Source organism: Diprion similis, chromosome 9, assembly GCF_021155765.1.
Source record: "Diprion similis isolate iyDipSimi1 chromosome 9, iyDipSimi1.1, whole genome shotgun sequence".
NCBI classification, from domain to species: Eukaryota; Metazoa; Arthropoda; class Insecta; order Hymenoptera; family Diprionidae; genus Diprion; species Diprion similis.
This window is the reverse complement of record NC_060113.1, coordinates 2606773-2621614: the sequence shown is the minus strand read 5'-3', so window position 1 is coordinate 2621614 and position 14842 is coordinate 2606773. Positions and strand designations below refer to the sequence as shown.

At 40.7% G+C, this 14842-nt stretch overlaps 4 protein-coding genes and 1 non-coding gene across 6 annotated transcripts in view; 4 read left to right on the top strand and 1 right to left on the bottom strand.

Annotated features, from left to right (window-relative positions):
* The window catches only part of LOC124410593, a 55343-nt gene that overhangs the window by 22363 nt on the left and 18138 nt on the right, over positions 1-14842 (bottom strand). The window lies entirely within an intron of this gene.
* On the top strand, positions 1941-2013 carry Trnam-cau. Its single transcript has one exon. It is a non-coding gene; the product is annotated as a tRNA-Met (tRNA).
* On the top strand, positions 2359-4238 carry LOC124410594 (probable cytochrome P450 6a13). Its single transcript, XM_046889086.1, has 4 exons — positions 2359-3287; positions 3355-3576; positions 3639-3890; positions 3999-4238. Exons 1-4 carry the CDS (start codon positions 2417-2419, stop codon positions 4193-4195), a joined length of 1542 nt encoding a protein of 513 aa, XP_046745042.1. The 5' UTR covers positions 2359-2416; the 3' UTR covers positions 4196-4238.
* LOC124410600 (probable cytochrome P450 6a13) lies at positions 5127-7111 on the top strand. Its single transcript, XM_046889092.1, has 4 exons — positions 5127-6147; positions 6212-6433; positions 6508-6759; positions 6867-7111. Exons 1-4 carry the CDS (start codon positions 5274-5276, stop codon positions 7031-7033), a joined length of 1515 nt encoding a protein of 504 aa, XP_046745048.1. The 5' UTR covers positions 5127-5273; the 3' UTR covers positions 7034-7111.
* On the top strand, positions 10902-13599 carry LOC124410598 (probable cytochrome P450 6a13). The gene is made up of 4 exons (XM_046889090.1): positions 10902-11883; positions 11968-12189; positions 12762-13013; positions 13120-13599. The coding sequence occupies exons 1-4, from the start codon at positions 11010-11012 to the stop codon at positions 13296-13298; spliced, it is 1527 nt and encodes a 508-aa protein (XP_046745046.1). The 5' UTR covers positions 10902-11009; the 3' UTR covers positions 13299-13599.

Sequence of the window (14842 nt, the reverse complement as noted above, 5' to 3'; positions counted from 1 at the left end):
TTGAGTAAACTCCGTTTTTGATTTGATTTCTTTGCTTCGAGTTTCCCCCCCCCCTCCCCCAATAATTCGAAATTAGACCCATTCGGAACTTTTCAAATTTGTAACTTCAACCCCATCTTCATTTGATGCGGGTTAACCGTGACGGCCATTGTACAACGTATGTATAATCAAAACCGGCTTCATCTCGAACCGGGATTTCTTGACCTGCGGCAAGAACCCGCAGCGTTTCTCGCCTGGCAATTTACAGCTCAAGTTCTCTGAGTGTTTTTCAGTCATTCCGCGTTATATTCACAACCACGCAATTAGTAGCTGCAACCACTTTTTACCTTACTATACATGCACGTAACCGATTCCAAATTTCTGTCGTGATTCTCTTATTTTACCGATGATTCCGGTATAAATTCGTCACACCGAGAGATGGAAGAGTTGAAGACTTTCTCGCCCATCGTGTATCACTTACTCCCTGGTTTCACAGTAAATTTTGACCGGCCCTGCACGCAGGAAATGGGGTATCAGACAGGAACTACGGGACACAGGTTTCTCGTTCCGAGGGAGCGAGTAGGTACGAATAACGAATACTTGTGTAACAATTCTGCCGCGAATTCGATATTTTTGTGGAGATTTTCTGTGGTTGAAATGCACACCCGTTATAAATATACCTATAATACCAAAGTAAATTTAATTAGCACCTTATGTAGCGAGATAGCATCTGCTGGATACGATGAAACAAAATTTAAAAACAAATATAACTGTTCGAAATTTCTGATATCGCATATTAAAGCTATATGTTTAATGATGTAATCATAATAATTGCAGTGAAAGCGAGTTGATAGTAAAAATATCAAAAATCGTAAGGAGTCATTCAATAAATAGGCACGTTCAAAAAAAATGTGTTTCGTTATGGACAATCCTAGAAAGACATAGATTCATGGATTAATAGACAAACAAGGGGGGGGGGGGGGGAGGGGGGTCTAGATTTGTGACGTATTATTTTGAGGGTTTTTTTTTCAAGTGAAATATCGTCTAAAAAACGAATGTATTTGTTGAATAGCTGATTAGCTTGTAATTAAATATAACTCGGAAGTTTTACACGCCGCTTTACTTAACATTTCACTAGGTATATGCTAGACAATGAAAATGACCTTTGACCAATCACGTAAGGTCCAAATCGTAGGTTTAGTGTATCATTAAACAGCAACGTGACCATCAGACAGGAATGCCGAGGTCCTGCAGGATCGGCTACACGCAATCCTCCAGAGACGCGGTATTAAATTAAGATCAGGAGAGGTGATGCGAGTTCCCACAGATATTTTTCACTGTCAGGCTCCAGGCGAGATACAATTGGAAGACGCCACGCCGTTGGCAATTCCAAGCATTCCGTTTCGTAACACGAACGATCTGGGATTGGGATCTATATTTTACCTTGATTGTGAAAATTGAGAGGTCCGGAGTATAGGAGCTGGAATACCGAGTCTTGAATATCGTTAGAACTTACGTCTAGACAGGTATAAGAGGTGTTTATAATGATAATAATAGTAACAGTTTATATATACAGCTACACGTGCATACGGAAGCATAGTTGAAATTCTCCATGAAAACTCTTGACGGCTTATTATAATCGGTCGGGTGTTTACGACACTTTGCTTGTCATAAAGTACATTTTTTATGACCCAAGAGGCTTATTCACATCCCATGAAGATGCGCTTGATTCGGTAGCTTGTTTATAATCTATTGAAATCCCACTGGAAGTCGGTGTCGGATATAATCGAATTTCGATTCGATTAAGAATCGCGTTTTAATTTCACAGGAGAGTTGATCCCGTCGTTGATCTCGCACGCGGTCACCAATCCTTCGGGGATTCTTCAAACGTAACTTGCAAGCACTGATCGCGTGCCAAAAACCGAGGTTCCTTTAAGTGAGTGAATTTATATTTAGCACAAGCCTCGGTAGCGCAGTAGGCAGCGCGTAAGTCTCATAATCTTAAGGTCGTGAGTTCGATCCTCACCCGGGGCATAATTTTGCATCTCGTGAGACTTGCGGTCTTACTTTCAAGGTCCAGACAGACGCGAGAATATGTAAATTGCCAAGAATATGCAGATCCACTACTATGGAACGAATGCGGAGAATTCGCTTCAGGAGTACGCGATTTACAAGATCATATAACAAGATTCGCTATCTTTACAAAAATAAATCACTTTCGTTATATCACCTCTTATTAAAACATGAATTGTTTCCCAAATATTTACTCTGATAAAAAAATTTTCGAATGATAAAAATAAATCTCATTCAAATAGTACCAGCAAGCAACAGTTTTTATCAGTTTCGTTTCACAGCGCAGCTAAAGTCGCTCGATTTTTCTATCCCGAAAATTTCTACACCATACACCTCACGTTACAACAATCATTCATATACGATAATGTGGGACTCGTACACGTGGACTTTGTTGTTCCTTACGGGGGTGATAACCGCGGTCTTCTTCTACATCAAGAGCCAGTTTTCATTCTGGTCAAGACGAGGTGTTCGCTGTCGCAAACCGCATTGGTTCTTCGGCAGCCTGAGAGACTCCCAAGGCGGTAAGTTGGCTCTACCCGAGCTGCTTTTGGACCTCTACAAGGAGTCGAAGGGCCAGAGATTCGCCGGTATTTGGGAGTTCTACTCTCCGGAATTGGTCGTCCTGTCACCCGATTTGATCCAGGACATACTGGTGAAGGATTTCGCGACATGGTCGAGCCGCGGCGTGACCGTGAACCTGGACGTCGACCCGTTGGCGGCGAATCTGGTCAACCTCGACGGAAAGAAGTGGAAGGTGGTACGGAGCAGACTGTCGCCAACGTTCACCTCAGGGAAGCTCAAGTTGATGCATAATCTGCTGCTCGAGTGCAGTAAGGAGTTCATGGATCACCTGGACCGCGTCACCGCGATGAACCAGGTGGTCGAGGTCAGGGAATTGAGCGCCAAGTATTCGACGGATGTTATCGGTTCCTGCATATTTGGGATACAGATGAACTCGCTGAGGGATGAGAGCTCGATATTTCGTGCGATAGGGAAGAAGATATTTCCATCGTCCAGGATCAGGACCGTCAGCAAAGCCGTGCAGCTCCACTTTCCATGGCTCTTCAGGCTCCTTAAACTGTCAACGAGAACCCGCGAGGTCACGGAATTCTTCGTCTCTCTGACAAAGGCCAACTTCAAGTACCGCGAGGAGAACAACGAGCGGCGAAACGACTTCATGGATCTTCTTAGGGACCTTAAAAACACCGAGGAACCACTCAACGAAGACGATATCGGTGAGTCGAAACCAGACATCGAGATGTCTTAGCTTCAGGCTGAACTTCGTTATATCCGGACTTTCAGAGTTCAACGACGAGCTTCTCGCAGCTCAGGCCTTCATCTTCTTCGGTGCCGGTTTCGAGACCAGTTCTTCGACTCTAAGCTTTTGTCTTCACGAGTTGGCCGCAGATAAGAATCTCCAGGATCGTCTACGGGACGAGGTGCGACGTACCAAGGCAAAAATGGACGGGGAAATCACCTGGGATGGATTGAGGAGCATGAAGTACCTGGACATGGTGTTTCAGGGTACGAGCCAAGCCTCTGTTTCCGTACTATGGAGTATTTGACTTTTTTTTCTGCGGTTTTAGAGACTCTGAGGAAGTATCCACCGCTTCCGATCCTCGTCAGGACCTCCGTTAAACCCTACCGCATACCAGACACCGATATCGTACTTCCCGAGGGAACGGGATGCATCGTTCCCATCTACGCTCTCCATCACGATCCAGAGTACTATCCGGATCCGCAGAAATTTGACCCTGAAAGATTCGACGAGGAGATGAAGAGCCAGCGATCGCCTTTCACCTACTTGCCCTTTGGAGGGGGGCCCAGAATATGCATTGGTAATCGTTATTTCAATTTACTTTTATATTTTTAATCCCATCGTCAATTTTATCGACAGGCAAACTAGCAATAAAAATTATCGATAAGATAATCTCGTTTCTTATCAGGTCTTCGGTTCGCCGAACAGCAGGTGAAGCTGTCGATTTTTCAACTGATAGACAACTTCGAGGTTTCTCTGTGCGAGAAATCAAAACATCCTTTACAACTTAATCCTAAGGCTGGATTTCTTCAGCCCATCGGCGGTATTTGGCTTAGATTATCCCGCTGCGTCGTTTCTAGTTCGGCTAATGAGTCTGACCGGTGAAAGTCGATGACGTCAAGTCTAGTTTCGAATGAATAAGGAATTTCTGGTCAATAAATTTTACTCATAACCTGCTATTTTCATTTTTATCAATTAGCCTTTTTTTTGCAATAAAGCGTACGGATAATTTCTGCTTTTTATTTGTTTTTAACATTTGTTATCGCTCCTTCATTTCTTCGATATAAAGTTTTCCGAATTTTGCTGAAAAGAATTTAACTCAATTTTTTTCCGTTTTTGCGGAATTTACAATAAGGTTCAGTCAAACATGTGGAAAATTTATTCGAAAGAATAAATCTTTGATACAGCGTGTCTCACACCCTGAGAAAAAAAATAGGTGCACTGTACTTGGTACAATAATTATATTAATGACAGTTAATATACACACGTTATTGTTATGTGATACGAGTACTATTACGAAGGTAGAACATGTAACTACAATGTAGTACAAACTTCTGATAGCAATACAACTTTCGGTTATAAAGTTGATATGTACGAGATAATATACGTGTTAATAAAACCTAATGAAAATGAGTTCGATAATAGAGACAAAGATGATCATCCAAGTAACGAGACATTTTTTACAAACAAAAAAAAGAATCACTATTTAAAAAAACCCAACGAAATGATTTTGAGTATTCTATATCTAGCTACCTATAATATGAACAGGAGATCCGAGAAGTAAATGTAAAAAAAGTTCATCCCCTCACCATAGTCATATTTTTTTCTCGATAAATTTTCATTCATATCATTATTCTAGGAGATAATATTTTACCGAGTCATGCAGGCTGAGATATCGCTTCGAGTGCAGCATATGACGACAAAGAGTAAACATCAGAAACCACACTGCGTATAGATATATGTATAGATTGAATACGAAGATCGAGCGGAGAGTGCATATAGGTGGTGCTTTGCAATTGTACGTATGGTTAGCAAATGCTACATATATCCTTTCACACGTGCGTACTCCCCTCCGGAGTCTCTTAAGAGTAGTTAACGTTGTCACGACGACGGTTCCAGTGATTTGTCAGTAAAGACTCCGCTGGCTGGGAGTTGAGATCGTCTAATTTGTGGCTGCTGCAAAATGTGGGCTATCAGTGTCGTGGGTGTGTGGATGTTGTTGTTGGGCATACCAACATCTCTGTACTTCTACCTACGACGGCAGTTTTCGTTCTGGTCCGATCGGAACGCACCATACAAGGAGGCGCACTGGCTCTTTGGGAACTTCGCAGAGTTCGTACGCGGTAAACGGTCCCTAGCCGAGGTCACCCTGGACCTTTACAAGGAGTTCAAGGGCTCGAGATTCGTGGGAATATGGGAGTTCCAATCGCCCTCTCTCTTCGTCCTCGACCCGGAACTTCTGCGTGATATTCTTGTCAAGGATTTCGCGTCCTGGTCGAGCCGAGGGACGGCTGCGAACGTAGACGTCGATCCGTTGTCCGCGAACTTGATCCATCTAAACGGAGACACGTGGAAGTCAGTTCGGGCAAAACTGACGCCCACGTTTACATCCGGAAAACTCAAGCAGATGCATTATTTGCTGCTCGAGTGTGGCAAGGACTTCGAAAAGTATCTCAACGCTGTTGCAACTGACGGAAAACCCTTAGAGGCCAGAGAAATGAGCGCCAAGTTCACCACGGATGTTATTGGATCGTGTGCCTTTGGCATTCAGATGAACTCTCTGAACGACGAGGACGCACTCTTTCGTCGTATGGGAAGAAAAATCTTTGAGTCATCGATCAAGGGGAAAATTGTCAGGGCGTTTCAACGCCATTTTCCCAAGACATTCAAGTTCCTGAATCTCTCGGCACACGAGCAAGAGCTCACAGATTTCTTCCTCAAGATAACTAAGGAGAATCTCGAATACCGAGAGAAGAACAACTTGCAGAGGCACGACTTCATGGACCTTCTTAGGAACATGCAGAATTCTGGGGAATCACTTGGCGAGGATGATGTGGGTGAGTTTTTAGTCAAGCTGATCAAGTTCCGCGAGATTCTGACGTCTTTAACTTCCGGTTTCAGTGATCGATTACCGATTTTTGGCCGCTCAAGCCTTCGTCTTCTTCGCGGCCGGATTTGAGACCAGCTCAACGGTCATCAGCTTCTGCCTCCACGAGCTGGCCGTAAATCAGGATATCCAGGATCGACTTCGAGACGAGATAAACAAAACGAAGGCTGCCAGTAACGGCGAAGTCACGTGGGATGGTTTAAACAGCATGAAGTACCTCGACATGATTATTCAAGGTGAGGATTGGATTCATCGTTTTCCAATACAGACGCGACGAGAGCGTCTCCTCCATTGTGGATTCTTCTTTTAGAGACCCTGAGGAAATATCCTCCCATTCCTGTCACTGCACGGTGTGCTGTAAAGGACTACCGCATACCCGGAACGGATATAGAAGTGCCCGAAAGGACGGGGTGCATTGTGCCCATATACGCCCTCCATCACGACCCCGAGTATTATCCTGAACCGGAGAAATTCATCCCCGAGAGGTTCACCGATGAAGCCAAAAGCCAGAGGCCAGCTTTGGCCTATCTACCCTTTGGAACTGGACCCAGAGTTTGTATAGGTGACGAGTTTTATTAATCCTGAAAGTCTAAGCTTCCTAATGACGTGTTTATTTGGCTTTTGACTGTGTCATAACTTAACAACGAATATTTTGCATCTTGATCACAGGCTTGCGGTTCGCTGAACAGCAGACGAAGCTGGGACTCGTCAAGCTGATCGAGAATTTTAAGATTACACTGAGCGAAAATTCACAGAATCCACTGCTGCTTGATCCCAAGGCTAGGTTCTTAGCTGCCAAGGGCGGAATTTGGATTCAAATATCCAGAATATCATAATATAAACCGGTTGTGGAATCTAACGAGTTGTTATTCTCTGAAGTGAATTTGAAATTTATGACTTGAGGCTATACGCTTTCGAGATATCGCGTCGTCAAGGTGATTTTATTCTTAAAATTTTATTATTGAAATTATAATATAAAATTAATTGACCTCATTTTTACTGCTGACGAAAAATCTACAATTATTCATATAACAATATTGTCTGAAGTTCAGTTAACCAGGGACTTGTTTTCATTGTTTTATGGAGAAAATCACCCTAGTTGTCTATACACATTGGCCAAAAATGAAATAAGAAATAATTACTGCATATACTCACGATCCTTCTTGTTCTATAATAAGTCTTTCACTTTATAAATTAATGGCAAACAATTGCAAGGTACATAACAAGTGAATGAAAAACTTGAAACTGACTTGAAACCATAAACTCTCTTTAATTTTGAAATACCATTTTCGTGGCTGCAATTTCAAACTTTTTCAACAAATAGTAATTTTCCTCTCTTGAGTATAACTTAATCTACAATAATCACGTGCACAAACTCCGTCTAGACTTGTGCTATAAAATCAATAAAATCGTTTGTCATTTCACCCAAGACTACAAAAGCAAATTTTGACAGGGGTGTAAATATTTTTCCCTTGTTTTGATGCATGGTAAATAAAAAAGTAATAAATTCAATCCTGTTTAATAGATAGCCGAGCGCTTGAGTGCCGTTGTCTGATTGTGAGGTTAAAAAGAACACATTGAAGATAGCGTGAAATGATAAAATCGAAAGGACTACTTAAAATTTCTTTGTCTCTGAATTGAGTAAGTGTCTGAATCGCTGAGAATTTGAATCTTCATTTGATGAGAAAAATAAACGAACTGATCTAGAGATAACTGAATACCATTCGAGCATGTAAACTCATCAAGAGTTCTACGTGTGCATCGAAAAATTAAAGCTTTATTTACTCGTCTATAAAAAATTTAATGCGAATGAAAATCCAACTGCCTTAGGATTATGAAATACTTGCGAAAATAAGCCAGGTGACAAGCACAGATGCACAATCATCGTATGTATGCGGAACCCTTCGCTTCCACGATTTTTTCTAGCACCTCCACTGATTGAGGGGCGTTTATAATTCTAGAGCAGCTCACTCCCCTCAGTTTATACCGCATTGATTTGTACGTATTTAATATCACCGAGGCTTATTGTGATCCCGAGTATTGTCGTCATTGTGATTTCACGCCGTCGTGTCACTCCCATCCCCGTTTCCATTTCTACCTGGAGGCAGGGTGTAGAAAAATAAAATTGATGTCTGCGGACGGAAGGGCGAACCCTCGAGGCTCATGCTTGGCGCAGCAATGAACGCCCATTATTCTCCTTCTGCTTTTATGAAAGAAGAGCGGTATAGAGAGGAGGAGAAAAAAGAAAAAAGAAAGAAATAGGGTTCGAATAAAACTCCCGGCTGCATCGAAACCTTTACCGGTTACCCAAGAGTCACTCGTGCAGAGTCGCCCTCGGTCTTTGAAAAAACCGGAAATAAAAGAAACCGGAATTAACCCAAGGGAGTCTCCACCCCGACCGACATATGGCCAAACAATCGAGCTCAGCGCTATTCGTCGGCGTAATATGCGCGGAATTAATCCCTCTGATCTCAAATGCGTGCCTTTGGGTTGTTTATACATGGATTAACGAAGTCTTATTCCACGATGGAAATTTTCTATTTTAGGTGGATCAAGTCCCGCTGAAAAAGGTGAGATTCTGCGATGTTAGAAAAATTTAATTAAATATAATGTTTCAGCAGGTCCACTTTGTGTTTGTATTATTTGTTAAATTTCTGTCAATAAGTACGGTTAATTTGAACGACAAGTAATCGAAATTGGTGGCAGTAAAGACTTCGATCGCGTGAGAATGTTCCTTCCACAATTAAATGTATGAGTGTAGCGTGTCTTGTTACGAATTTCTAATTGCCAAATGGCACAGAGTGTAACGGTTACTGATCGAGTACTCGAATAGTAAGTGGCACACTTGAGGTTGTAAATACTGCCGAATGAAATGGAAATCAACACTGTTAGTGGTATTGCCTTAACTTCCCCTCCTTTTTTTCTCTCATCATTTTATAATTAGGTTTAATTATGCGTGCCGCATTAGTTGTAAGATGACGTAAACGGAAATGTGTTTGTCGCTTTATTATCCCTGAAGTTTTTCATGAAAATGTTATCTCGCTACTATCTTGGGTCGCCTGAGGCCTTTATTTGGTCTCTGAATCATACGAGTGATGCCGCAAGAAGTTCGATATGTGAAATGGTCGATTTGACTTCGATGCTTTACTGAATTTGTACCGTTCTTTAGTTGAAAGAAAGCATTCGAGGTGGTTTATCGCCAGTGATTTAGTTGAAGGCATTTTTGTAACTGAAAATATGTGTGAAATCCTAATCTTTTTCGATTGACGTAATATTTGAACTATCACTGAAGTATTATAAAATCAATATTGTTCTATCTCTATATACAAAAACGTGAAAATGATAAACAGCACGATTAACATGTGGAAATATAATACCACAATCGGTTCTGAAACCAAATTTTTCCTGATCATTGAACACTTTTCAATTGAAAATTTATTTCATCATTAGCACGCAATTACAGATTAATCTAATTTTTCGACCCGAATCATTACTTGGCGATTCATGGAAATGACTTCGTGTATCTATAATGTTTATAAATTCGTTTACCACAATTTAGCAAAAATTGAAATTTGCTGGTCCAGCGAATTATTTTCATTTCTACATAAATGACGTTGTAATAGCATATTGCGGAAGGTAAGGTTAGTCTGTTGCTGTTTAAAAAAGTCGGAACGTTTCTGTTTAAAGGCGTTTATTTCCTTTATTTTCCGATACTTATCACCACCATTCAGTTTTATATTTCCTAGATTACTCTCGGCTAGACGGACCGCTCTATCTCGCTCTCTCCCTCTAAGCTGCTTTGTACTTCTCAATGTCCGTCTAAATTCTGTTATTGATCGTCATATATAATGTATATAAGTATATAAGAGATTTTTCACTTGGATCGAACGCAAGTTGTCGATCAACTTCCAGCAAAGCTATTACGGGCTGACGTTCAGCTATATATCGCTTGTTGTCGTATTTCAAGAAGTTGAATTGTCAATCTCTTATCGCCACACTACCTTCGTTCCATTAATTCATTGCGTTGTATTGAGTGTAGCAGACAAGAATTCATTTTTCATTTAAAGAAATTTTCCAAAAACTAAATCGTTTTCCAAAGAAGCAAACCCGTTTCGATACACCACGAATGAGAATGTAATGAAATTATTAAATGTTTTCATTTTTAGGGCTAAGTTCGACATTCATAAAAACTTTAAAGAGAACATTATTCATTGGACATTTGATCTCTTAGCTCCAATTTCCCCTATTCCAAATGAATCTTAATCCAAAATCAGATTTTCTATAGGTACCCTAATTAAAACGCATACAAGTAAAAATGATGAAATCGGTAGTTTTCTCGATGAGAAGTCAATGTTATCATCAGACTGTCACCATACCGTCACCACGTGATGTTATTTCATTCCCGTTCTTATCGCATACGGTGACATACACTCGAGTGACAAGAGCTTACTTCTTTCAGTGATATCATGAAACTCCACATATCCATGTAAGTCCAACGATATACTGACTCAGACGATGAAACTGCAGAAAAAATACAAAGACGTCTCAGATCTATAGATTTGGTGTCTTCTATTACGAAAACATGAATTTAATATGCGTCGCACAAAAACACAGTGAGATAACCGCGTGGGTATCAAAGACCACGTGATCGATAATACTAACCACCAGCTTGAATATACTACCATACTCTTATTACTGAGCAAACAGTTTGATTTCCGTTTGCAAAGTGATCACTAGCACCGGTATCTCCACACGTCAACCAAAAAGCAGCAATTAATTAAGTCGAGAAACCGAATTGATTACCGTGAAATAATGTTCATCCAAATTGTAGTTAACGCGTGTTTGGTATTGGTCGGTATACTGACTGTATTATACTTGTATATTCGTCGCCAATTTACTTACTGGGAGCGACTAGGCGTGCCATACGTGAAGCCGGACTCTTTTCTGGGCAACTTTGGGGATTCCTTTATGAAGAAGAGACCCATGTCCGAAATACTGATTGATGTATACGATAAATCGAAGGGAAAAGGATTTACTGGTGTATGGAACTTTTTTTCGCCAACATTGTTTCTGGCCAATCCCGAGGTGCTGCGCGATATCATGATAAAGAATTTCGACGCATGGACCAACCGTGGATTACCTTCGAATCCAGAGTCCGATCCACTTTCGCAGCATGTAGCTGCCCTGGATGGAAAAAAGTGGAAGGATGTGAGAACGAAACTGACGCCAACATTCACTTCTGCGAAACTCAAGCACATGCATTACTTGCTCCTAGAGTGCGGGAAGGACTTGGAGAAGTATCTGGACTCGTTGGTTCCCAAAAATGAGGCGATCGAGGCCAGGGAGGTCAGTGCCAAGTTCACGACGGACGTAATCGGCTCCTGCGCATTTGGGATTCAGATGAATTCACTGAGTGACGAAGACGCCGCCTTTCGTAATATGGGGAAAAAAATGGTCGTTGGAACAATCGGACAACGATTTGCCATTCTTGTGCTTCTGATTTCGCCGTGGTTGTTCAAGAAACTGAAGCTCTCCCTAACACCACGAGTTGTGGAAGAGTTCTTCCTCAAAATCACGAGCGAGGCCTTCGAGTATCGAGAGAAGAACAACGTGCAGAGGCACGACTTCATAGATCTTTTGAGGAATCTGAAAAACGTGGATCAGCCACTTGGCGAGGGTGAAACAGGTACGTTAAGGTTATTTTTGCGATATATACTAATGCTGATGAATCTCAAAGACGTAATGTTTAATCCTCGACACTTGTTTTCAGTATTCGATGATAAACTCCTGACTGCCCAGGCGTTTGTTTTCTTCGGTGCCGGTTTTGAGACGAGCTCTACAACGATTGGATACGCCCTTCACGAGCTGGCTGTTAACCAAGATATGCAAGACCGTCTGCGAAAGGAATTGCGTGAAATGAAGGCCTCTAATCAGGGTGAAATCACCTGGGATGGTCTACAGGGTATGAAGTACCTCGACATGATATTTCAAGGTATGAACGGTTTTGGTCCGAACAGAATAACGAGCAGTCATCAGTAGTTATGCAAACTACAAAAAAGTATACCTATACTCGTACATTACGGTGTTAAAAAACAAAAACACAAGATTTCCTTTCCAATCAAGTTCAAAAGTTCCATTTAGGTATAAGCAAGGTTCTTAAAGAGTGGATTCATCGTAAAATGATAAAAGAACTTGTTTAAAAGCGTTCAATTCTTTACAAAAATATGTCTGTGAATTTTCTGCATCGTTAGCTAGTTATAAAAATCAGAAAAAACAAAAACCATTTTCCTCATGTTATTCTTATGGAAGATAGAAAAGTGCGACGCGCAACCTTTTAATCTCAATATCAAGAGCTGAAATTATGAAAGGCGTATTTTTTATACCTCAATGGAACTTTTGAAGCCATTTGGAAGAAAAAAAACACTAACATTTTTTTTTTAAACATCGTACTACACACAGTGATCACTAACATGATTGTTCCATCATTGGTGAATACACATCCCAGATATGATCGGGTCACAGTGATGAATGGAATGATAATTTTATCATTGATTTTTCTTACAGAAACGCTGAGAAAATATCCGGTTGTTCCGCAAATCAGCAGAGTCTCAGTAAAGCCTTACCAACTTCCTGGTACGAATGTGATGTTACCGCCAGGATCGAGATGCATAATCCCAATCTACGCCTTCCACCATGATCCGGCATTCTTTCCGAATCCTGAAATATTCGACCCCAAGAGGTTCACTGACGAGGCAAAGGCCCAGAGACGCCCTTTTACTTTTATACCCTTTGGCGGTGGGCCCAGGAATTGTATAGGTAATAAAACTTTACCGTGTATATAGACGCATAAATATGTGGAAATGAAGTACATCGATCTTGGAGTTGAATCAATCAATTGATTGATTGACCCGATTTTTCGCAGGTTCTCGATTCGCGGAACAACAGACGAAAATTGGTATCGTCAGTGCAATCGACAAGTTCAAGCTTTCACTCTGCGAGAAGTCGCAAAATCCTATTCAGTATAAAAAAGGCGCACATTTTCTTCACGCGGATCTCGGAGTTTGGATCAAAGTATCTCGCCTTAACGCTGATAATGAATGACGACGTTTCTCTTCGTTTGATGAATACAACCGATCGAAAATTCCAACCCAAATACATTGCAGGAAGTGAAAATTTTTGCAAGAATTTTTACTTCACGTACAAACTAGTGCTACGAAGTTTATTGACACAAATGTCACTAAAATATAATTTCCTGATTATTTCTAAACATAGATATTTCAATTTGTACCGTGTATACGCAGATGCATTTATAACAAAAAAATAGCACATTCCTTCAGAATATCAAACACGCTAGTTTGTATGGACGAGAATGTAATAATTTTAAACCTTATTGACAATGAGACGAATCAGTAATCCTCTCTAAAGTTATAAGCAAAGTATTATAATTCTTTTCGTAAAAAAAAAATCAGCTTTTACCACCCATAACGCCGCATTTTGAACATGTCTATTTATTGTATAGGGTGAGAATTTTATTTGAAATTTCAGGAACCGTCGAGAAATCGAGAGTCAGTAGAAATTAATTGTCATTTCGTCGATCTCCGTTGGGGTTCATCACCATTAGACTCACTTCAACTTGGTGTGTGCATGTAATTACGTACGCAAACCGAATACATAGCCGAGTTACTCAAATTGGCCGTGCAATGCTTATGAAATAGTTAGAACTATTTGCCGCTGATGATTGTGATTGGTGTAATATAATGTAATAGTGCGCGAGGACCTTGTTTACAGAAATAATTCACGTCTTTTGCTTGTTGGCATCCGGAAGTTATAAAGAAATGTACACACGAAATTACGTAACGATACTAACTAAAAAATGTGAATCTTCAACACGATGAACGTGTCCATTGCACTGATCACCGTGTTGATACTGATTTACCTTTGCATTCGACGTCAGTTCTCATACTGAGCAGAGAAAAGCCTTCCATTTCCAAAGCCACACTCTTTATTAAGAAGTTTTGCAGATTTTATGAAAAAAAAGTCACCCACATCCGAAGTACTTGTCGACGTATATACGAAAATCAAATGGGAAAGATGAGAATAGTGAATAAATCACGTGGGATGTCCTCAAAACATAAAGTATCTATGATTTTCCAAGGTACTAACGTGTGAAGTTAGTTTCAAGGCACTTTGGCTTGTACATTCAGGCTAAAGCGTGGAATGATAGCATTAATTAACCTTGCAGAAGCCTTAGGAACATATCCAAACTTCTTACAGATCGAGCTACAGTTAGTCAGGCCTTATCTCATACCTGACACGAATGTATCTTTACCTCGCGGGACCATGTTAATTAGGCCAATCTATGCTACTGCCACGATTCAAAATACTTACCAGATCTTAAGACGTTAGTCGACAGAGATTTATAGACAAGGTCAAGAACAACCGCTTGCTTTCTGAGTACATTCTCTTCGGAGGTCAGTCGAGAATTTGTATCGGTAGAAGATTATCCATACACGGAAATACAAAATGATACGTAAGGTAATCTATCTAGGCCACTCGAGATAATAAAAACTCCGTTTTCACAGGTCTCCGAACTTTTTGCCGAACAGTTCCACGAAAGTCACTAAAATTTTACAATGATGACAGAA